Source organism: Hetaerina americana, unplaced genomic scaffold, assembly GCF_022747635.1.
Source record: "Hetaerina americana unplaced genomic scaffold, ioHetAmer1.1.p SCAF_58, whole genome shotgun sequence".
Classification (NCBI taxonomy): domain Eukaryota; kingdom Metazoa; phylum Arthropoda; class Insecta; order Odonata; family Calopterygidae; genus Hetaerina; species Hetaerina americana.
In genome coordinates, this window is record NW_027287183.1 from 2,330,386 (window position 1) to 2,356,219 (window position 25,834).

Here is a 25,834-nt window from a genome sequence, read left to right on the forward strand (position 1 = left end):
ACAGCTTAGAAACGGAGAAAATTCATCGGAAAATAATGCCACAAGAAAAAAGCAAGTATATAGACCAATCAGGAGGCAGAAAATGAGCGAGGATAAGGTTCTTTAAATTGAAAGGGTACCTACCTATAGGAAGGACAAATTTTAAATACAGGAACTGGAGAGAATTGGATGGCTTGGCGGGGTAACTCTTCACTATTCTATTAAATTGAGTAATTAGGTGTGGTAGTGCTAACTAGTTGGGTTAAAACATCACAGATCATTCAGATAATGCTCACATAAATTGCCACCATGGTCTTACTGGAATTTTATGCATACGAAGCAGGCTAGATCACATTTATTTGGGGCAAATTCCGCGATTTAGTTGAGGAGGATTTCATAATTCCTATAGGGTGTCTTAGAGGAATTAAAAATTCACATCGCATGCCAGATTGTAAAATGTCTTGTAGGTTAAGTCACCTAATTGAAAGAGGGATTCACAGTACGACTACGTAGATCATTTTTCAAATTTCGACTGTCATTTGTTTTCTCCCGCCTCCGACAGAGGGCAGGCTGGAAGCACATCATGGCTGCGCCCTTGTGTCGATTGAAGATAGAAAACAAGTTGAAATAACTAATTATTTGTAGCCCTAGTGATGATTCTGGTTTAATATAATTTTCTCAGGTACTTCAAAAACTTATTTTTTATTGTTTAATCATATCTGTCTCGTGTATACCCTTTATTTACGATGTGCAATGGTCTTTGTCTACTATCTTAACCTTTTATCTAGAATGATGTTTCGTAAAGATTAGGTAGTTATTTACCAATTGCATTTTTTTTTCTAGTTTTTAATGGCAAGGGAGCTAGAAACCCTGTCATATTCTTGTGTCACTGACTCAGTGCATTCAGCTATTACTGCTGATAACTATACTTGTGATGCTTATACGATGCAGTCCGAAGACGACAATCATTCACTAAGTAGATTACAACGGCCACGAGGAGCTTTAGCAAGACAACTATACGATAAAATATTGGCAGATCAAAGACTGGAGGACTTCGACAAAAATAAGGTAAGTTGAGCATTTTCCTTGTCTAAAATTTAACATTTAAATAAGGTGGTTATGTTGTCAGATGGAACTTGAGTTTCACTTGAAGTTTAGAGGTACTTAATTTGTTATGGACGAAGGTCATTTCAGTTTTACTCAGGGAAGTGGAGGAAACAAGATAGTGGTTGCTTGAATTGATCCTCCGACACTGTGGGCAATCACTGTAGTAACATGCTTTTGTTTGGTGTTTTTCAGTGATTTTTGAAGGGTGCTTCAACATGATTGAGGTCCACTTATGCTTGACTCAATGGCAGTCATTTAGATAGTTGCTATGCTTTTGCTATTTGCCGTCCACATTGATTTTTCGTCCTATGATTTTCATTTAGTGTTGTTTACTCATTAAAATAAATTGCTACAGAGTGCATTTTGTTGTGTAACTTCTTAAGAATAGCATGTGAATTGTGAGACAATTTCTTTGCTGTATTGTTTCTATTAAGGGCATAATTTCTCCTATTATACTTAACTACCTATCTAGTCTTGTGTCAATTTGGGCCAAAAAGGCCAGTAATTAATATACAGTTACAATAATTTTAGAATATGTGATATTTCCATGTAGGTTATTAAGTTTAGTGGGTAGATTATGGTTTATATATCGTTACACCATGAAGGTCTTTAGATTAACCAAATATGTTTCTTAATTGAGGTAGCAATAATGGAGGGTGGAGGTAGCTGATAGATAAAATTATTTGCCTTTGGTATCAATAATTATCAAATCGTGAAAGAAATGTTAGATAACTACGGATTGCCTATCATTGAGTGTTCTCAGATTCCATTAGTAAGTTTTAAAAATGGTGCTTATGTGTAAAGGTCCTGAAACATCTAGATTTTGGAATGTATGATCTTACTTTAAATGTAATTAACTATTATTGCTTTCAACTCTTCCTGTCCCAACTTTTAATTTCATATAAATTGTGTATTTATATATTTTCAGGAATCTCTCAATGTTTATCTGTTATAAGTAACCTAGTCTCGCCATTAATCTCTCTCCTTGCATAAAAATTTTGACCTTCACTGTAATTACTTAGGACAAACCTTTTATGGTATTTAGTATGAATATCTGAATGCTGAATATATTTCATTTTGTGACCATTGTTCCTACATACGAGTATATTGTCCCCATTGTCATATGTGTAATTGTTTATGGTTATAAAATAATTAATTGTTACTATTATATAAAAAGGAAAAAAAATATATTGCAGTGTGACCACCTTTTTCATGGGAAGGAAAACGAAGGATAAAAAATTGAGTTTAAGTCCACTTGCAGAATTAGTATTGTTAAAAATATTATGGTCCATAAAATTCATATGCCCATGGTCCAGTCTCAACTGAGGTGTCTTAAACAAATCTCTAAGCATGGTTGCCATGAGATTCACACTTAGGTTGTTGCTACCATCAAAGATTAGGTTAATAAGCCTGTCCTAGTGCAACTTATATTCTTTGTTTGTCACTTTTGGTAAAGAGCCCCTATATTCGGTTTTTAAGTGCAGGTTGTTTTGGCAGCATAAATTTGAGGTGATCATTTTAAGTGCAATTTTTCAGCTGTAATGTTTTTGCTTTGTTCATGTTGATAAATTTTACTTGCACCTTGGGGCAATCCAAGGGGACTAGAATTAGCTACTCAGGAGGCTATATCAATGTTTTTTATCTGGCTAACTCCCCATTTGTTTATTGCTACATTGTGTAGTTGTCATAATAATGCTGGGACCACAATTTCTTGCTCACTTTCAGCCAGGCACCTTTTCTTGTTTTTTTTGTCAAATGCATTAGGAATGTTCCATAAATGAAATTGAATGTTTTGTTGACATTCAGTGCACCTGTGCCTTGAGCATACTTATTGAATTACTTCCAAGATGCTTTAAGAACACCTTTTCTGGCATGCCCTCCATTCTCTGAGTACCTAGAATGGCATTTTTTTTCGAATGCAGATAATTTTCATTGATTGACTGGTACCACGCATTGTCACCTTGTAGCAATGTTTTGATTTAGTCATTTTATTGTGTTAAACGATTGTCCAATTCATCTACTGCTATGTGGTTATTTCTGTGATTACTATATTTTATCTAATTATACCTTTGAGGAATGAAACTTGTATGGTACCACTTGGTGCTTTTTCTGTACTCCATAGCTAATTTAAATGATGAATTTGATACATCTGTTACTTTTTCTCTGCTTAATAGGTAATATTTTTCATTTGTATCCATAGAATTTTTTTTGTATTTTTGCTCCATGATGAATAGGATGATGGAAGTCATGGTTAGATATTCAATATTATGGTAATTTTTATATTCAGAATATATATATATATATATATATATATATATATATATATATATATATATATATATATATATATATATATATATATATATAAATGGCAGTAAAATGCATCTCCCCCATAACACTGTGGCAGACACATTTTTTTAACATTTAATATTTTTTCTAAAATTTATTGCTGCAGAAAAATTTTGTTTGATACAGAAAAAGTTGAAGCGATATCTTTTGCAGGGCTGAGCTGAGAAGCAGGAATTTCCGTGGTCATAAAATCAGCTGATAGCGAGTAAACAAATCTTTAGCAAATAGTGAGTGAGGTGGAAGAGAGTAAAGCATAAGCATATGCATTTGCAAAAATCATAATTTGGCATCCTTTTTAATTGAGTTCTTATCATTGGATGAAGTTTTCAATTGAATCTTTGAATTTTAAAAGACATCAAAGCACAAATGCAAAGATAAATGCATTGGAAGAGATTTTCTCTTTGTCACCCATTAAAGAGAGTTACAATTTTCTGTGACTTATTAATGTACTCGTATATACTTTAACGTGCGTTTATGATTAAAATCTCAATGGGGAAACCGTTATTTGTTTAAAAAATTTCATTGCTCATGCCTTCAATTGTTATTTCTCAATTTATGAATCCCTTTATTTTCTCAGAATTGATCGTGGGTGCGTAGAAATGACGTGATATTTTCTGAAGTACGCAGGTTGTCAATCAGAAAGAATGCCCTAAAAATAGCGTAGAATTTTCAAAAGCCACATGCAGGCAGGGAGGATGAAATTTTCTTCATATTCTATCTTCGCCAAAATAGTTCAATTCTTGAGACTAAGAATTTTGGGGTCGTCTTTGATTTAATAGTTGCTTTCCTAAATCATAGTTTATTTCAAGAACCTTGGGATTCGGGATAATTCGGCTGAAGGGATTTTCGATCCGTTGAGTGTTGAGAGTGCCATTCGGTAGTTCATTGTTTGTTGTCACTGCTCTGCATCTTTTCCAAAAGTTCATCGTAAGTTTCTCTCCATAGTTTGGCATTTCCACCTGAATTACGTTTTCGTTATTTTTAATTCCATTATAAATTCCAACGATAATGTATCTGCGGTCCGAAGATCAAGGGTTTTGCCTGTGTATTTTACCCACTTGTTCAAATTTTGAAGACGAAGCTTTAAATCTTGTCCAATTATTGCGTGAAGGTAATTTTACAACGGAAAAAATCTCGACCGTTTAACATTTTCACCAAATTTTGTTCATCAAACCTTAACTTGAGAAACTTAAATGAGTTGACGATGACATGACCATCTACAGGGTTCGTCCGGAAAATAAGTGTACTGAGCTCAGGAAAAAAAATTTATTACACTTTTACATATCTTAAGCTAATATTCCTCAAAATAGGACCCTTGTGAGTCGATACACTTGTTCCAGCGGCGTTCCCATTCCTGGAACGCTCCCGCGAAGGTATCATCGGGAACCTCTCGAAGACTCGTCGTCGACGTCTTCTCTGCCCTCCACGAACATCTTGTGCCACCAAAAGATCATGTTTCTGGACATGGCTGACTCCCCGTAAGCCTGGTTAATCATACCGACAGTTTCGGTAGACGATTTCCCAAGCTTTACCGCAAATTTGATGGAATAACGCTGCTCCAAAAACTTCGGCATCGCGTTCCGTGACGTGGGTCGAGCGTGGAGGTTCGCGTTAACAGAGCTCCTCACTACACCACAGCTCAGAGCCGACTGCCTTTTTCAGCGTCGCTTGCCAACATACCCCCCTCCAATCGCAGCCCGTCAGAGCGGTGCTGGGCGCGCCTGGAGCGGCGGGAAAAAATCAGTACACTTATTTTCCGGACGAACCCTGTAAATCTACACAATTTCCCGTAAGTCGCCGCAAGGGCGTGTGGACTGTTGTAGGGCCCCAGCAATACGTGTTTAATAGTAGTTCATGAATGCATTTGAACAATTTTTCCCCTAGATTCAGAGACTCGTCCACATGCATGCCTATGTAGATCATGCGGTGACAGGTCTGCTCGAATAAATAAATTTTTTTTAAATTTTAGTCCTAAGTAAATAATATCAGGTGTTTGGAGGATTTTATTTTGATAGTGTATCGGAAGAGTGAAGAAAGAGTGTTTGAATCTGTTGATGACGGCTCTGTCTCTCTTATTTTATCTCGGTGTTCCAAACTACCAATATAATTTGGTGCCATAATAATTCCCTTGGTATCGGAGAAGAACTCAGGTGTCCATACCTTTTTAAAAGTCAGTCTTCTCTGTTCTCTTCCTGAATCAACGGCCTCCAACACCATTTCCGAAACTTGCTCTCTCTTCGTAGCAATTTTGAACAAACCTTGCGGAGTTCCTCTTACCCATCCAATTCCTTTACTAGCGTGTCTTTCACGGATCCCAAATACTTTTCTCGTATTGCAAATGTGTCGTAACTAAAGCGTAGTAACCATTGTTTTCTTCTTTTCATAGCATTGACCCGTATTTTCTTCTGACGCATGTACCCAAGGAAAGGTTTGAAGTCAGTTTAACATTCAAGTATTTGCTTATTCCGACATGATCAATTTGGTTCCCTTTACTTTTATAATTTACGTTATGATTTTCTTTTCTTTTGAAAAGTTCAATGCTAAATATTATCTTAAATATAATTCTAAACCCCCCCCCCATCCCCCCAATCTTCAGACCAGTCCGATATCCGGTATAAGTCGCTTTAATCGTAATTTGTTTATAAGGCTGAACCACATTTCTCGTGATTGTTTGGATTTTCGGTTGCCACTTGTCCCGCATTAGTGATTACAGCAACGTCGTCAACGCCGTTCTTTGAGCATGCATAGTATTGCATTTGCATATTATTGTCATTATCTCCGTACCTTTGGTAAAATCAACTTTCACTTAAGTAGTCATTTTCCCTCTTCCACAATTGATGCTGTGTATTCTTAGTGATATTTTGTTGCGTTCAGAATTAATATTTCCGAATTGGACCGCGTGCCGCGTAGAGGGACTAGATTTATGAAACGTTGTGGCAAACTGAGTGGCGTATACAAAATATTAGAGCAGCTAGGCTGGGAAGCACTCGCGCAGCGAAAGTTAAATTACGGATTAAACCTCTTGCATATATTGGAAGGATGTTTCTTTAGCAATGATGTCAAAAATACTACCTTGATCAAAAAGTTCCCGGAATAACCACCGTGTGGCGCTCCCATCGTTCCGATTTGAGTTCTGTTTTTTTTGTTGAATTGGTACATCTGTTGTTGATATTCCCTTTAAATTTTAGTGTCATAACTTGACATTTGCAAAAGTTACGTAGCCAAGAGTACATCTATCTCTGTGTGTGTTGGCGATTTTTTACAATTTCAGAAATGGATTTAAATTTGCAACAACGAACTTGTATTAAATTTTGCGTAAAAAACGGATTTAGTGGCGCACGGACGTTGGAAATGTTGGAAAAGTGTTTCGGCAACGATTCTCTAAAAAAAACGGTCGTTTACCAGTGGCACGAGCGGTTCAGAAGTGGTCGTGAGTCAATCGAAGATGATGAACGCAGTGGCAGACCATCGACATCGAAAGTCGGTGAAAAAATTGATAAAGTAAAAGAAATGTTGGTCAATAACCGCAAATTAACCATCAGAGAAATAGCGGAGGACTTGAACATTGCCTATGGATCCGCCCAAGACATTGTGGTTAATGATTTGGGTTTCCGTCGTGTAGCAGCAAAGTTGGTTCCAAAAGACCTCAATTTCATGCAAAAAAGAGACCGTGTTGACGTCGCAAAAGACATGATTTGCGAGGCTGAATCCGATCCCACATTCATCAAAAGGATCATTACTGGAGACGAGACGTGGGTTTATGAGTACGACACGCAATCCAGACATCAGGCAAGTGAATGGCGTTCACCAAATGAGCCGAGACCAAAAAAACCACGTCGTTTTCAGTCAAAAAAGAAGGCAATGCTGACGGTTTTCATGGATTACAACGGTGTAGTGCATCATGAATTTTTGCCAGAAGGCCAGACAGTAAACAAAGAGTATTATTTGGGCGTTATGAGACGTTTGTGTGAAGCAATTCGCCGAAAGAGACCAGAAATGTGGGCAGAAAACTCGTGGATTTTGCACCATGATAACGCACCGTCGCACAGTGCTATCATTATTCGTAATTTTTTGACGAAAAATGCAACAAATACCATCCAACAGCCACCGAATTCACCTGATTTGGCTCCCTGTGACTTCTTTCTGTTCAATCGAGTTAAAAAACCATTACGGGGAACGCGTTTTAGCAGCCGAGAGGAAGTAATGGAAAAATCGCAGGAAGCACTGATGGACATACCGAAAACCGAATATAAAAAATGTTTCGAGGATTGGATCAAGCGCTGGCATAAGTGTGTTGCAGTCGATGGGGATTACTTTGAAGGGGACAATATAGATTTAGATGAATAAACTTGTATTTTTAATTTTCTGAATAAATTCCGGGAAATTTTTGATCAAGGTAGTATATTACTAGCCGCATCGTGCTACGGTAGGAGAGATCATGTGAATAACCTTGGGAAGATTAAGTGTAGATCAGACGGCTTTAAGATGTCATTTTTTTCTACGAACGATAAGGGATCAGAATAAAATGTTTGTCTGACCGCGTAAGGAGGGAAAGTTTGTTTTGGGTAATGGGTAGTCTGTTGTTTAATCTCCCCTTGCGACACATCCTAGTGGTGTGTCGCAAGGAACGAAATGAAACTAAAAAATGATATAGTTCCTGAACGCTTCGTCTGTTTATATTATCTATATCCCTCACACGGACTAAAACCTTGACGTGGTGGAAGGGCTTGTGTGTTCCGATGACCCCTAGAGCTGTGCTGGCGGGAGTAATAATTATTGCTCCTGGTAGGGTCACCCATGTGACAGGTCGAAGGTAAGGAGCCAAACGAAATGTAGTCCACGCAGCGTCTGTTCCTCAGTGAGGCGGCTGCAATGGCGTCTGACCCCAGTGGGGCGGCCAGTAAGTGATGGTGTCACGTTAAAAACACTATTTAGGAAGGCAACGGGAAACCACCTCCATTATTATTCCCAAGATTTATATGATGGATAATGGTATAGAGAATATGAGTCCTGGCAACTACTGGGCTCGGCCCAATCGGCCATGTGTCGTGCCCGGCAGGGGGCAGGCAAGGCTTCCGCGGTCGTCACCTAACGAAACCCTTGGACAGGAAAACCGGCAGCAGCAGAACAGAAGACGCAGAAGAAGAAGACCGAATTAGTTAGAATTTTAACTTGGAGTGTTAGGGCAATGAGGAGGACAGGGAAATTAGAATAAATAAAGCGAGAGTTGGAAAGAGGAAGTATAGATATTTATAGTTGTGCGAGGTTAGATTGATGGATAGCGGGGATTATTGGAATGATACTTATAGATTTTAAATAGCGGAGGGATGGCAATCTTTTCGAAGTAAAAGGTAGGAAGAAGCGTCGTATAAACATAGAACGAGCAATGGATAGAATATTACTAGTAGAGATGACAGGAGGACCGACGTGCTTGGTCATTGTTCAGGTATCCATGCCACCGAGCAATCATAGGAAGGAAGAAGTCTATGGAGCATACGATCAGTTGGAGGCCGTAATTGCGAATTTTCCGGGAGGGAAACTTCTGATAGGGACGGGGGATCGGAATGCGACGATAGGCGAAGGAAGAAAGGGTAGCGAGGTCGGGAACTACGGTTTATGAACTAGGAATGACCGCGAGGAGGAAGCAGTTGAGTTCTGCATAAATAGAGGTTAATCATCTTCAAAACTTGCTTTAGACTCCACGAAAGACGTAGGTACACATGGGAAATATCGGCGGATTTAGGAAGGTATCAGTTGGGTTGTATTATGGCTAGGCAATGAGGAGGGAATTGATACTCGGGGACTTAGAGTAAGGATGTTAAGAAAAGGCTCGTCAAAACCTTGATATAAAGCTTTGTTTTGTGAAGCGCGGAAAAATGGTCATTGAAACAAGATGACAGGAATAGATTGGAGGTTTTTGAATTATGGGCGTGAGGAAAGATGGAAAAGATGAAGTGGACTGAAAGGAAAACAGACGAAAAAGTAATAGGGGTGGTGGAGGAGCAGAGAGGAATGTTATGAGAAATCCAAAGTAGGCAGAGGGATGGATATAGAGCGACTTGATTGCAATGGGATGTTGGAGACTGTGATAGAGAGGAGAATGTTTGGCAAACGAGGAAGGGGCAGAAATAGGATAGGGATGTTGGACGGAATGAAGGCAGGAAGTTTGCAGAATTGAAGAGGGGTCGATGGTGAGGTTGGATGTGTTTTTTTAGTTGATAGAGACAAGGGAGTCGTCGCTATGCCGTTTGGTAGCTTTTGCTCATCAAAAACCTACTTTAGCCGGTACATTACCAATAGTGATAATAATTATCTAAGTCTGCCTTGAAACTATGGGATGGCGCACTTCTCATTGAAACTGTGAACAACGTACAACTACTAAAAAACTACTTGGGATGAGAATGCTCCGTGACTTTCCCGCTTCTGTGGAGATACACCGTACCGTGCATACCTCTCTGGGGTCATAAGTCATTACGAATTATTCCATGTAAAAAGTTGTGGAGAGATATGTGGTCTCTTAAAGCGTAATGAACTGCCGCAGTCTCAAAATTACACAGTTGAGTGGTGCATTATTCTACTTTTCTAGATATCCTCTCTCTAGTTCAAAAGGCTGAGTCAATTCTCCGTAACCTAGATGGTCGGAATGTTAAAATGTCATTCCAGTAGGTTCCAGGGCACGCTGTATTTGTAGGAAATGAGAGGGGCGATACAGAGGCAAAAGACGCGCTAAATGAGTGGCATTTGCAGTCGCAATCCGAACCAGTGTAAGTTCTAAGATTTAAGGTAACGAGTATATCGTTTGCTGAGTGGATTATGACGAGTGGATTATGACGTTGCTTACTAGAAGCGCTAGGAATAGGCTACGACGACAGAAGAATAATTTAAATACCCTACAATAATTAGGCAACCAACAAGCAAATGTAAAATAAGGAAAATGGAAGCGAAAATAAACAAAGAGTTCGACAATGATGCAACTACTCACCAACAATATTAATCGTATATCTAGAAGAGGCAATGATAGAAGCTGAAGAAGTGGACATCAAACGAACCAAGACGAATGGCGAAGTAATAAACATGCTCCGGTTTGCAGGTGACATCGTAGTTCTAGCGGAAACGCGAAAGGACCGGCAATCAACTCTGCAACTGCACTGCAACACATTGGGCCTAGTACTTCCGATATAATGTGAGCATCAACAAGAAGAAAATTAAAATCTTTTGTTTTGAAGGGCAAAACTGAAGACAGATATCACAATGCGGGTAGTGAAACTAGAGCGAGCGAAATGCTTCATCTATCTGGGCAGCTGCATAACTTAGGCTTGAAGAGGTTTGACCGACATCTCAAGCAAAGAATAGCTCAATCTAAGATGCCGTTCGTGAAGAAGAGGCAACCACTATGTTAAAACAAACTGGAGGCTGCAATTAAGGAAGTAATTCGTCTAAACGTTCTTGTTGAGCATAGCGCTGTACGTATTCGAGACATGAAACATTGTGGAAGTGGGCAAGCGAATAATTTTGAGAAATGTTCCTCGAGGATAACGCTGAAGATTTAATGGACCGACAAAGTGAGGAACGATGAAGTGTGCAGAAGAGCAGAGGATGAAAGGATCATAAAGGACAGGACTCTACGGCAAAGAACCTTGGATGGATTGTACACACCTTGAGGCCCAATGGATTAGTTAGAATCACAATAGATGGAAAAATTGGAGAGAAGATCACTCGAGAAAGACAAAGAGACAAGTACTTAGGCCAAGTGAAGGAGGACGTTAAACAGAAAATCGATGTTTACAATGATCCCATCCTTGTAGTCATGCTTCTTTTACTTTTAATACTAGTGTATCTATGTATCTCATTTAAAGTCCACGACCATCCACCCATCAGAGTCCAAATTTGAATTCCTGCTCAAACTTCAAAGTTCCAAATACTTTCGTTGATTCCTGTGTGTGACGCCTTCTAACCAACAGCAAGTTGACATTCATGATTCAATGACAGATTGACCTCTTTCCGCTCGATCACGTGAAGAGTACCTCTTCATAATTTACGTAAAAAAATAATTCTCTTCGCCCGTCTCCACACATTAAGTGCTGTTAAGGATTCTACCGGGATGAGGAAATGACTGACGGCCTTTCGCGTGATTTAGACAATTGGGACGCAATTAAGGTGAAGGTAATGATCGAATCAATGGGGGGGGGGGTTGTACGCAGTACCTGTGAGCGAAGTTAAACGAAATGGAACGTTATTCATACGGCACGGCTTGGGCCGCGCCCACCCGTCTCCACCTTGCCCTCTGGGCCCGTGATTAATTTCTCAGCTCAGGACACGGACGGCGGAGCGGGGGTGGAGGGAAAGGGGTGGTGTGGGGGTGGGAGGGGGCGAGAGAGCGAGCGACAGGAGTGTGGGGGTGTGCGTGGGGGAGGGGGAGGAAAAAATATCGCCTCACAAAAGGTAGTCAAGGAGGTTTGTGAGTGTGTGCGATGGCTTCGATTAATGGGGTTCTGGAGTTTGCATTAACGGAACCCGGTATGCTTAATGGGCGGCGGACATAACGATCCAAGAGAAAGAGGGCCATGAATTTATAAAGTCGCCGGCTGCGCTTAAAAACTCTGGTGCGGAGGATCACGAAATGGCGGCTTAGGAGACGTTGAGAGGATTGGAGTGGGTGGGCGTCGCTCCCCTCAAGATGCATGGCTAATGATGCCAAACGGGCTTGGTTGGTGGTGGTGGTTAGTTTAGGCGCCATTAGTCTCGCGTGTACCTCTTTTTTTTTAGATTCGCTTGGGTAAGTCGCAGTTAAGTTTGGTGCCATTTGTCTCATGGGCTTATGCCTAATTGGTAACTATTTCGGCTTTTAGATTCGGCGTTACATGTTGACTCCTAGGAATGGAAGCGATAGAAAATGACCGTGACAGCAATAAGTAATCGTCAACTAGTTGGTAGTGGCACTAGTGAGTTCGTTCATGCATCGCTGTTTGTATTTGTTTAACTTGGGGAAGATGTTTGAATTTCCTACGCCATTAGAGATTAACTAACCCATTATAACGTTCATGCAAATCATCGTGGGATGTTTCGATGTGGCATTACTGGGTAAAAATTTACATTTCGTGGCATCTTCTAATCTGGATTGATCTTGCTCAAAATCCCACAGGAAGAGATAGAATTGAGCAGAAAAATACCTGGCAAATGACTAATCGCCGTAGAGATGCCATTTGAACTACCGAGGCGTCCTCTTAACGCCGAAATTCACGGTAAATCCCGGTCTAGGCGAATGGTTTTTTCATTCTGAAATTTCTCGCACTTCAGTGCCTACTCGTGAGGAGAGTCCGCAAAATAATTGCGGCAACCTTTTATGTAGTTTAATTTGTAGTTGTGTAGTTAAATTGGACTTATGGCATATATGACGACGAATGTTCTTTAAAGTGCGCCACGCTCATATAGTATTTAGAGTTCGATAAGTATTGTAAGTTCCTAATTCGCAGTTCTTATCACATTACTGTGCTCATGGTAAAATGTGCCGCTCTCTGCTCCCTGGCCCTTCTTAATTATTATTGGATCGGATTGGGGCAGAGCTGAAACATGATGTGCAAAGTTCTTTCATGCGTACCCATGCTCATTTGGTTTAACGTATCTCATTACGTTAAGTACATACTAATGGCAATGCTTTCGTATCATGAAGGGTAGTATAAGATAATATGAGAAATACTTTTGTAGAGGCGTTCATTTTTTTGAGTAAATGCCTTTTCCCATTGCCGCATAATTCACGTGACACTACGTATGCCAGTTTTATTGGGTCTCTCCATATTAAAATTGCTAGCTTCGACCGTACAATGGGAAATTAAAAGTAGTTTGCCCTCGGAAGATATTTTCGCACACTGCTATTACAGATAATTCAGAATTAAAGATGGCAGGAAGCGGGCCCATTTTAATCATAGATTAAAATCAGACTCTAAAAGCTCTTGTTAAATGAAACTTACTGTTGCTGTTATTGGTGATGTGTTATTATAAATTTCATCCTAACGTGTAGAAATTTAGCATGATAGCTGTGAGAATACGATTCCCTCCATGTGGAAACGGTAAAAGCAATCGAGGTTTCCCTTTAAAGAAGTGGAACCATGTTGTACGCTGGTGAAGAGGAGTACTGCCCATTATTCACGCCCGTTTTTCAATCATTCGTGTACCTTTTAAAAACTTGCTTCACTGTTTTCTTGAAGACTGGATAACATTCTTGAGTTTTAAGGCCAGTAGGAATAGTGCTCGATTGCTTTTGTAATTATCCACGATAAGTTTTGATATTTTTTAAAATTAATCGCTTCGACATATCGTTTGATTTACCGTTAGGCGTGCTTTCCTGTGCGAGAATTTCAGTCATTTGTCTCATGTCCATGTTGGAATTGATAACCACCCCGCAGTGCGTAAAAGGTCTACTGCGTACGATCAAGAACCTTTCGGACAATTATGTATGCCGGAACAATCAGGAGTTTTACTGTTTTTATGACAAGCTGTCAAATTTTCACGTGTCTTTATCAAAATGTTACAGGTATAAAAGAGAGGAAGTTTTTGCTTTGTTTTGCCGGAGATTTATTTGTTTTATTCCCTGTCGCCTTTGGATCTGCCCTTACGAAGAGTTTATATCTACATGTTGATATGTTCATGCGGAGTTGGACACGGGATCGATCGAAGGTATTCGCCCTCCGAGAGCACTGCCTACTCTTTGCTTCCACCTGCAGTGGAAAAAATCTCTCCAAAACATAGATTATAAAGCATTCAATCATGCTTTCATTTGTGTGATTAGGGTGAAAATCGTATCCATAATCTAAATGGCAAATAAAATTAAGCTGACGGCGGAGGCGTGCTGAGCTATGAGATCGATTGGTTCCCGCGTCCGACTGTAATGAGCGATTTAGTTTAGCCTCCAGTGATTTCGCCCACTCGGGCAATCGATCAACACTTGACCTTTGAAAATTAATCCGTTTGACGGGAACACGCTATTCCCTCGGCCGCCGTACACTCTCTACGCCCAAAACTAATCGACCAATATAAATATACAAGATGGGAATAATTTCTTACGGCGCACCGAAGTTTCAAATGCTTAAACTTAGTGTCCAAGAGTACTAATTTATATTGATGATGGGGAAAAATATTACATACCCAACAGCGGATGGTTTATTATTTAACAATAAGTTCCGTGGTCATCCCTTGGCTTATTTGAAGGAAGTAACGTACGAATTCGAACGTAAGCCATAGGTTCCTTTTGATTTAACATCGGTTTCATATTGTTTGATTTTCGCAAGTTCATTAAATGGAAGTTAAACGCCGTTGGAATGGAATACAGATCGTAAGTTGGAGAAGCAAAATTATTTGCTAAAAACTGGTTACAACGAGAGTATCACGCAAACCTCTGGTCTTTTCGTAATAATGGGTTGCAACGAGCTCTCATTGTATACGTACTTCTATTATACCTTTCGTGTATAGCATTTGTTCTACATCTCCTTGAGCTCTATCGGTATCGGTGTGGATTTACATACTGTAGTGCTATTGTAAATATGTGTGGTATTTCCCAGTCAAGCGGTTAAGTTGGTGCTAAAGAAAGATTTGTGAGTCTAAGGTAAATCTCCACGTATTTAATCTTGACGTCTCCAGCATATTCTTAGAAATATACGGTAGCTTGTAGAGTGTATATTAGAGATTAAATGAAAGTAATTCATATAAATTGAAAAATGAACTAAATATTTTCATTCCGACTGACTTTCAGAATATAAATCTAAGACTATTCTCCACTTAAACGGAAATTATTACACTAAATATTTTGGCCATGTCCATTCAACTATTACGTCTATTTCATCGTGCCTTTGGAAACCGTAGCTTATTACCGTTGACTTTGGCTAAATTTGCGATCTAATTATGTATTAAAAGATTTTTTAATCCTTCTTTTTTTCTGGGCCAGTATGAGATTACTAAGGCCCGAGTGAAAATCCTTTTTTTTCAATTACTAATGCTGTATTATGAAAGGAGATATTGGAGGAGTATTTTGCAATTTTGACGAAAATTTATAATCTTATGTGAATAATGGAGTAATTAAGTGGGATATCTGAATGCTTCTTGTTACATTGTTAATGTTAAATTAATTTTATTTATGTATTATAATATGTATGGTAGATATGTATTTATTATACGTCTCCCCATGTCAGTGTCTTTTCCTTCAGAATGGGCCCATCCAATTTCATATTCATTCTAGCCAGAAGCCTCTCGTTGAAACGCCTCGTTTCTCTTCGGATTCGGCGTTCCAGATGAGCAGTTCGAGGGATTTACTACTTTCTGCCCTATTAAAAGTTTAATTTTTAGTTTGACGGCTCACAGATTTGTATCTTTCATCGACCCGGAGGTATCCCCAGCGCCCAGCGACAACCATTCATGCCATTGCAATCATGCGCGAATGATTTGGTGCCGTCAAACATTACGCCTAGGCTTTCCGTTCCCCCGCCACTAATGTTTACCATTACGTCACGTCGATTTGTTCCTCGGAAAACAGAGCGTCACATGTCTGAGGAGGGCGCGGGTTGGCGGAGGACAGTTGTCCCGGAAATCGTACATGTCCCTCCTCTTTCGGCGTCTTCCCTCCGCCTCGCGCAAGTTGCCATCGCGCTCACGTCGCCCGTGGGGATTGCGTCACCGCAATTAGCCTTCTTAAATCGGAGCATTGGATCTCGGCGGCTTTCCCCTTAGGGGCAAGGGGTCGGAACAACTGCGGCGACAGTAATTTAATTGACGCCCGGCTTGCGTGCTGCCCCTCTCCGTGTGGCGCCCCCCTGTAGTCCCCCTCCCTCCGGGCCACGGGGCTTTTTTGTCTCCGGTGTGACCCCACCATCGCACTCCCTCTCGCGGGGCGACGGTGAGGGACGTTAAGCAGAGATAATCAATCTTGTCTCACATCAAAGCGTGCGGAACCGCGAACGCCTGATCCCTGTCCCCCGTCCCTTCCCCTCCCGCCCCACCGCCTGAGGTACACACCCTGGCCACTCTTTCTCTCTGCGCCGAGCGCAGTCATTCCCGACTCTCCTGATTATCTCTCTAATTTTCAGGATTTGGTGAGTCAAAGCATGAAAACTGGAAGAGAACATTGGCAAAGGTATCCCCGATAATAACGCAAGGGAGAAATTCTTGGTATATGACATCGCAAGTAACTGTTGTTCTTCTTCTTATGTATTCTTAACCTTTCATGCATGGTTTGTTTGAAAACTATCGGGAGTAGCTTCAGAAAAATAAATTTATTTCAGATATTGCTCCAATGGCTCAAAATTCTTCATAGTGTACATCCCTTGAGCGTCAACACACTTTTGCCAGCGGTTTTTCCACGGCTCGAAGACCCCTTTTACGCGATTTCCGTAAGGCCCTTAAGGATACGCTTACTATCTTCTTTGACAGCACTTAGGGTCCCACGGTTGTGCCTTTGAGGGAGGATTTCACTTTTGGGAATAGAAAATAGTCTGCTGGTGCCAAGTCGGGACTGTAAGGGGGTTGGGGAATCTTCGCGATGACGTCCCAGGCGCAAGCAGACACACGCCTCTGCTCTTGGTCGTCCTTCAAGACCTTCGGGACGATTTTAGCGCAGATCCCTCACATCGCCAAATTTTTAGTGATAATGGTGTGCACTGTAATCTTATCAATGCCAGTACCATCAGTTATCATACGCACACCCCTAACCGTCGCTCTGAATTCATCACTTCACGCACGCTTCGGGAAAAAGTTGTTACCGATACTTTTTATACAAACCTTGTATGTCTTTTCTTTTTTGTTTTGAATTGGTCCAAAGAAGCCCAAATCAAGGTATAGTACCTGCTGAACTAACTAATGCGCACTGATATGCACAACTAGGACGAGGGAGCTAAGTACTTCGACACCAGTGGTGCCCTGGCCAAACATTCTATCTGCCCTTACCTAGTTCCAGGGACGTGGAACCTAGGTATCTCTAAGGTACCTAGCCTTGCTTTTTGTGGCCCCGAGCGTTCGAATTGGAGGGCGTCGATGATTTACTGGAAGTCATTCCGATTCCAGTCTTCTGCCCGACCCGACCTTTTCCTTCCCAATACTCGATCTCGCTTCATGCTTCGCTCCTCCTGAAGGAAAAAGAAATCGCGCTCGTCGTGAGGTTCTTTTGTCTCTCCACTTTCCACGTCGGCGTGAGGGTGCTATTTTCCGCAGGGGGAGGAGATCGAAGCGAGGGCTTCGTGAGAATATTCCTCCGGCTGGTGGGTGTCGGGCGCGAGCGCCAAGGGATCGGATGGGGTGGCGGCGCAATTATTCGGACCTCGCCCGTTCGTTCGGTTTGACTGGCTGGCATTCCGCTCCATTGAGGCAACTCTAAGCGGGCCCGCGTGAGGGCGTTGCATTCATTCTGATCTTTGGGCTCTTCATGAAATCCTAGCTGTCATTACACTGTAATATGAGCGCTGTCTCTCGAGTATTTTTAGGTGTTAACTGAAATATACTTGTTTATATTTCCCCCGGAAGAATTTATGAAGGAATTTTTCCCCTCTCTGTTGCAAACTATTCTGTGGGGTGTTGATGAGGTAACTTGAAGGGACAAATGGTGATGCACTGATGATGGTTTTGGTATTATTGCACTTCCTGTTTGATTAGTTTTTCACATTCCATTAATCCTCATTGTTTTAGGTTAAATACTGCGCGATCCTCCTAAACCATGCAGCTGCTTAAATAATATCAATATTTACTCCTAAATCATAGTCCTCGTGATGTTTATTATGATACTTCTCGATTATATGTATATTCCATGCTTGTTAAAATGCAATAAATAGCGTGATCATTGAAAAACAATAAATCTTTTACATTTACACAACAAAGTTAAGTTAACCGTGAATTTCTAACTTGCTAGCATAATGATTACAAATGATGGGCCAAAGTTATAATAGATTAGTTCAGTCAGTTGTCTAGGTTCGTTCCACTAATGTCTCACTTGTTCGATTTTGGAGTCCGGAGGTGTTTACCGTTGAAATATATTTCTCGGCTATATTATTGAATATATAATTCCAAATGGTAAATATATCACATTTCCATTCGCATCGACTCATCAAATTAAAAAGAAATAAGTATCCGCCTACGTCGCCGTTATGTGCTCTCGGTCGTTTTATCATCGAAGCTTTGCATTTTATTTACTTCTAAGCACTTAAATTGAGTTGAAAATCTCCTTTTCACGTCCAAAATATAATTCTGGCCATCTGTATGAATTTACTCTGGGAATTTTAGTCATAAGAAGAATACCCTGTTTTTATTTCTGCACTCTAGTGTGACTAACTCTCCGAGCTTTCGAAGTACTTACCTACATGTAGACACTGCATAGACACTAGACCAGAATTGGCTATTTTTTTATGGTTTCATATTTTTTCGCCTCTAGTTTCTCAAGCTGGTTTTACCATGACAATAATAATCAAATTAAATTGTCTATCCACAGTCTTTAACGTGCGTTAGCTTGAAGCGCTGCGTTATAATTATATAAGGTGATTGCATAACGTAGACGCGAAGGAGAATATTTTTTTAATTTTGTTCTTACACCTTTTCATCTCATTTGCCGATACTTTTTGAAGTTGGTAATGGTCAAGTGTACTCGCTGTTGAAGGAAAACTTATCATTATTGCTGACGTGACAATTAGCGCAACAATGTGTATCCATGCACATGCACCTTGAGTATCTGTGACTCGAAGAGAATTTTACTGGAGTACAGTTACACTTTAAATAATATTATCTCTATTGTCACTATATGAGTTTTTATAGCTTTGAATTTTATCAGACAATTAACTGCATGAATAAAAAGGTTCATTGGAATGTAATTGGCTTAATTTCAGCAAACAGAGAATCTCTTAAAAAATACGACCTCATTCATAAAAAAATATGCGTAGAAATCAAGGAATTCAAAACAGGGGCGTAAGTATAAGCCATGGATAATTAATCACCTTAGAATTTGCGAAAATTAATTAAAAATGTAGGTAATCATTTTCGATTTTATGACCGCGTTACGATGTTCAATGGTTCTCAACTGTTATTTCCGAATGGTGACGGAACAAGGGTGTAGGCATTTGAAGATTCTTTCGCGCTCCGCGTTTCATTTGGTCATTATTATACATTCCCCAACTTAAGGCGTACAATACTGCAAGTCAGTCCGTCAAAATGGATTGCCGCCGATCCTGTCCATTTTTCACGTCGGACATGCTTTTAATAGTGTCTCGGGTAGCGGCTTTTAGGAGTTCGACCTATTATCTCCTTCTTCAGTTACCTCTCACGAGCCTTGACAAGAAAAAATATTCAAGACTGAGCCGCGGGATCAAAAAGGCACACGATCATGTCAATTTTCGTCAGGTACGACGACGGGGGAGGTGGTCGGGTATGGTGTGGAGAGAAGGACCCTCGCGGGGGGTTTGGTGGATGAAGAGAGGGTGTAAGGGCGGGGGGTGGGGGTGGAGCAAGGCCACTGAGCTACCGCGCGGAAAACAAAGAGACGATTGATGATGAGAACTTTTCTCGCCAGGCGGAGAGAGGTGCGGGGTGAAATGTCCCGGTGGGGGGTGGGTGAGGGGAGGTTGGAAGAGGCTTTTGGGGTCTCTCTCTCTCTTTGGGGAGAGGGGACAGAAATAAGGAAAAAAGGGAGGAGAAGAAAAAGGACAGGGTGAAAGGAGGGTGAAATTGGAATGGATTTTCGAGAGCTGAAGGGTTGAAATGCGTCGGGTGGAATAATTTACCTCTCCGCCCCGGCCCATACCTCCTCCCAGAGCCCTCCCTTCCCCAATTCCCTCGTGCCTTCTCCGGGGTCCTCCGCACCTCCACCCACGGACATTTTTAAACCCATCCTCGGCGCCCCTGCAAGCCCCTCGACCCCCCTATCCCTTCGTCGTAGCCCCGACGCCCGCCCTCCCTCCCTCGGGAGACCCTCCCTCCTCCGCCCCCCGCCGGGGCTTCCAGGCCTCCCACCCTCCGCTCTTCTTCCACGTTCAAATTGTCCCCCACTCGAGAGCACCCCCCCCCCCACCCCTCCACCCCACCACAGACTCCGCCGCCCGCTTAACAGCCCTGCCTCCTCTTATCCTCTCCCCCACCCTCTCGCCCCAGTCATAAATTAAGCAGCGGTTACACACAGAAAGTGCAGGTGTTGAATTGCTTTCCTTCGCCCCTCCTCCCCCCCCCGCTCGCTCCCCTCTCTCGCATTCCCCTCCCCCCCTTCGTTGGGGGAATGCGGGGCGGGAGGGAGGGGGAGGAAACCTGGACGGAAAAAATTAAGGGTTATGAATATGTAAGCGCGCCCGTATGACTAAGTTGGTAAGAGTATGGGTAATGGTTAGGGGCGGACGCGTGAGGGGGTGAGAGGCGTGGAAGGGGTGGTGGTGTGAGTGGGAGAGGGATACCCATTGTTTTCCGAGCGTGTCGAGGTGTCGAGAACAACGCTGAGGTGGAGGGCGAATGCTTTTCGAGCGTTGCCCGGGTGTGAGATCGGCCTGCGGAGTTGGAGGTGGCATGTTTGGTGCTTCACTTGGCGGCGATAAAACTTCTATTAGTTCTCGCTCCCAACACGATGCCCTTCGGCCGTGAGGCTTTCCTCCGAGGCGAGTAAAATGGGGGGAGGGGGGGCAGAGAGAGAGAGACAAAGGGAGTCCTCCAGCGACCAGAGAGAGATGCTCTTCCAGCATCCTGCTCCCCCCTCCATCCTCCTCCGGGTCTACTCCGTCGCTCGCTTCCACTCGCGCTGTCGCCCTTCTCTTCGCTCATGCCGTGCTTTCCTCCCTCGCACCCTCTTCCCGCACCACTTATTATTATTATTTTCCTGGCTATTTCTTTAATACGAGAACCGTGTTCTCATTCCTACGGGACCATCTCCGCCGGCCGGTGGTGCCGTGGCTTTTTAGCCTGTCTTGGAGGCTCCAGGGCTCCCCGGAATCGACTTCTTTTCTCTCTCGAGGCCGTGTCAGGTCGCCATTAATTCCAACCCCCGTAGAGTGAGCGACTTGCAATGAATTTGCGTGAAATTGCCGATACTGGTCGCCTAAAATTATTTCAGAGACATTTAAGTAGTTTATTTCCAAAGTGATGCTCGTGGTGCTATTACGATCCTGTGTTTAGTCCATTATTTTGTTTCCACCTACGAGTACTTTTCAGAAAGTTGGATTTATAAAATCTTATAGGTAAGATGGTGTTATTTTCTGTGTCAAGGAATTAAATTCCCAATAATATCCAATGGGACAGCGTGGAGGTTTTGAGATTTGCAATCATATGGCTCATTTTTTTTTTTTTTGAGGTGCCGCTATCAACTCCGTCGATCTATCACTGAATTGTTAATTTATGAAATAAGGGTAACTGCATTACGATTAGAAAAAGCGACTTCCAAATGACGATGACGGCAGAAGTGCGCTTACGGCACTCTGTAATCGATTTGAAAAAGTGATTTCTTTATGAAAAACGACAAGAAATGCCTATACATGTGTACAACAAATTAGAAAATGAGGGAAGAAGTGCGCAGTTTTCAATTTGCTGTGTGTTGGTTGGAATATTTAGGTTTTATGAAATAGGGCATGCATTGGTGTTTGGAGTACCACTCAATTTTAGTACGCTAGTAATCTTTAAACCAAATAAAGAGGGAGTTGAGGACCACATTACTTCATTTGTGCAATCGCTGTTGCATTGGAATCAGGGTAATGTTACAGGCATGCCGTGAGAATCGTTTTGCCGATCTCCTCCAGTGCGAGATAACAAATATCTGAAAAGTACTTAATCCTAATCCGTCTAATACTCTGCCTGTATTTTTCTGACGGTATCTAATACATGTAGTAGCTTGTTTAGTCTTAATTGCTGGTGTCAATATCTGCCTGTTTGATGTGTTCTGAAAATCATCTTTTTTTCATTCTTTCTCACATATTTACCCTTTTTAACGGAAGTTTATTATAATTGTATAATTAAGTGAGTAGGATATTTTTTGGATCCGTTTTGTCATTTCACTGTTTTCACCTTAAGTCATAATGCTAATTTCATTGTAGTAGAATGGAAGAGATAAGTTTGTTGTGAAAATAGCGTAGGGGATTTATTTTAGGATTCTAAGAAAATAATAATAGGGTATTTTCTGCGAAAACCTTTAAAGTGATCACGGCCGTCTCCGGATCCTCTCACGTTTCGGCGCTAAAAGTCATCAGATGGATTTATAAGCCGTAGCTCGAAGCTATTAGTGCCCATGCTATGCTTTGAAACGAGTCCCTGCAAAAATACACGCTTCGCACTGTCGACTTATTCGGAATTGGAAACTCGGGATCGTATGCACCATATTGAAAGCAGCTTGTAAGATGTGCTTTTAGCTTTTAACGTGATATATTAAAACATTTGTATTCATATACCTATATAGATTATTTTCCAATGAGACTTTTAACATTCTCAATTTAAATGAAATGGACCATGATTTGAGGGTAGGCTGAAAACTAATGCACACATGCTTGTAGACCACGAACAATATGACCTACAGAAGAACTCCTAGTGGCACGTGGAAGTAACATTCCCCCTCAACATGCATGCGCAGGTTTGAAGTCGTTATATCCATCCAGTGTATTTTGAGAAGCGGAAGTATGGAGACGTGTTCTAGTGCTATGTCAAGGCGAGTTATTTAGCGTGACTTAAAAAGTGACTCCTCCTGGGATTCATCATCGTTTAAAGGCTGTTTATGGTGACAATGCTGTTGATAGATCTACTGAAAATCGATGGGTAGTATAATTTCGTGGTTGCGAGCGTGGAAAAGCATAGTTGATGAAATACGCAGCAGACGTCCGATCACTATAACAGACGGTAAACATTGCAAACTCGTCGAAGATTTGATTAAAAATGACCGGCGAATCACTCGTAGTTTAAGAGAAGACAAAGAGAAAAGAATTTATTTAGTTAAAAAAATTATCTTTCAAAGTTGACCTATGCCTTTAGTTACCTTTTCTCGATCTCGTTGGTATGCTTAGTTGATATTGTAACCTGGTGGGTAGGGCTCCCGGCTACTGAGCGTCTGGGTTCTGTCACGGTGATTTTGGACGCTCCAAAGCGCCTTCACCAAAGCTGGAAAGTAACAAAATGTATCAGGTGCGCTTAAGATTTTTATGGTACATGCTGGGACACCTCGGGTAGTAACCCCAGTGGCTCTAATCCCTCGTACTGGTGTAGCCCCCGTGGCTCTCACCCCGTTCCCACATGAGTGAATTTCACACGCCGTGTAAGGATTGGGATTTTGTCTAGTCTACTCACCCAATGTGACCAACCTTCGGGTAGGTTACGTACTCTAATTGGTGGTGGTATTCTTGAATGCTTGTGATTTTAGATTTCAACCTGTTATTTTTTATGTTGTGGACTACAGGAGGTGGTGCCAAAAACCTGTTTTGAAATTTCTGGTATCGTTCATTAATTTTGCCCACTTCATTTTGTGAGGCCACGTATACTATTTTCTAAACAAATTTAGAGCACTATACTTTGATTCCCTTAATTACATTCGTTTTGTATACCTATCTGGCGGTTAAAAGTTTGAAGATAGTCATTCTGGGGATATATAAGGGTCTCATACTCTCTATGGGTTGTAACATTTTCTCATTAAATGCAGTGTCATTTTATTGAATTAATCTTTGACAATAAACTGGTTTCTCCGCGGTTCTGTACTGCATGCATCAGCCCCCGCCGCAATACTCTTCTGATCACTTTGACGCTGCTCGCCAGGCGGAAAATACTAACCTCGATTCCGGCATTCGATCCGAAGCAATTCCAGAGGACCGTCTCCTTATAGAGCGTCCACCCCGCCCTCGGCGACCCCCCCCCCTCCCTCTTCTCTGACACCCCTCACTTCCCCTTCAATACTCTCCTTGCCTCGGACGCGAACCGCGAGGGAAAACAAGGGGCGGAATATTGAAGTTCCTCGCATCCACCCCCCAATACCCACCAACCCCCACCCCGCTTCCCCTTCTCACACATCCGCCATCACTCCCTCCCCCCTAGAACCCCCACCCCCGCCCTTCCCCAATATCCCTTCACGCCACCCACCCACCCACCTCCTTCTTCCTCGCCGGAGTCGTATAAAAGCTTCTTCCTCACCCCGACACGCCCACCTACCTTCTATTGTTCCAGCAGTCGTTCGATATTCAGCAGGGACAGTTAGTGCTCTCAACCCTGACACCTTTGAGGTTATCTCCTTCCCATTCCCGGCCTTCCGATATCTCCTCTCCCCATCGCATTTCGTTTCGCTTCTCTTTCTTCGCCTCTCCCCTCCCCCTCCTTTCCTCCTCTCTCTCTCTCTCTCTTTCAGTCGCAAAATCGTCCTTTCCCCTCTTCCCAGTCCATTTCTTCCTCTCCCACGTCATCCTCAGCCAGTTCTGAGGGTTCTCGGCCTTAAATCCATGATCCCAGAAACGGGATTCACCGAAATCATGAGAAGGGGAATCTAGCTAGGGCTTGGGGAGGAGCGTAAGGGGGGCTAGAGCCGTTCATCTCTCGGCGCTCGACATTTACCTTTCGTTTTTCACGATTTTGGGTTAGTTGAGGTGTTCTGCTATTGAGTTGAACTTGTAAAAAAGTAGCTTTTAAGCGTAAAAAAAGATCTTTTCGTGTTGTTGCTGGAAGTCTGTCAACTATTCCTTAGAGTTTCAAGTAATACGTTCAGTTTACTCTTCTGTCCTTTTTAACTTTAAAGCGTAAGACATCGTCACTTTTATTCATTCGAAAAGTGAATCCCGTGACTGGACAAGTTATTGGAGTACTTTTCGTATGGCAATATTTCTTCTTTTAAGGAGCTCGTACGTACGTATACATTCATGTAAGGAATCCGCAGCTGCTCCGCTGAAGACGGATAGGTGGATCTATGATCCACCAAGGATCCCTTCCAAAACATGTGAATCCATTTCTAGGGGTCCCGGATTCGAATGATGCATGTGTGCACTTACATTCTGATATATTTAAAGCAATGGCTTGGACATTCGTTTTTCTGGTAATAATAGATGTGCCCATTGAGAGCGAAATCTAGATGGTGCTGGCTGCTCTGCTACAATCGTTGAAACGCAGGTGTAGAATGTTCTCAGAATATGAGCCTCCAGCGTTATTGTTAATCGTGTCTTCAGGGTGCAAGCCTCGTACCCACTGCTAGCGGCTTAAAAAGTAAGATGCTCTGCTCTCTCCCAGTTTGCAGCGGTCAACTCTCTTCCAATGTTTTGCCACCGACAGGTTAATCGTGCTTCACTATTCCAATTTTTCTTTTATTTCCCATTGCCTTTGCCCTTTCATATTTCGCTTATTACGATACATTCTCTACTAAATGGCCAAAAAATAATTTTAATATTGTTTTCGTGGACGTTTGACACTAGCGTTTGTTATCTCACCAGAGGTCTCTCTGCTGCTTAAGTAC

The 25,834-nt window shown here is 41.8% G+C and overlaps 1 protein-coding gene across 1 annotated transcript in view; it reads left to right on the forward strand.

Moving 5' to 3' along the window:
* Window positions 1–550: 550 nt before the first annotated feature.
* The window catches only part of LOC139694856 (protein-L-histidine N-pros-methyltransferase), a 545,809-nt gene continuing 520,525 nt past the window's right edge, over window positions 551–25,834 (forward strand). Inside the window, exons 1-2 of the mRNA XM_071593379.1 lie at window positions 551–661; window positions 823–1,047. Coding sequence (XP_071449480.1) covers window positions 829–1,047 — 219 coding nt within the window. The 5' untranslated portion in view covers window positions 551–661; window positions 823–828. The remainder of the gene's footprint in view (window positions 662–822; window positions 1,048–25,834) is intronic.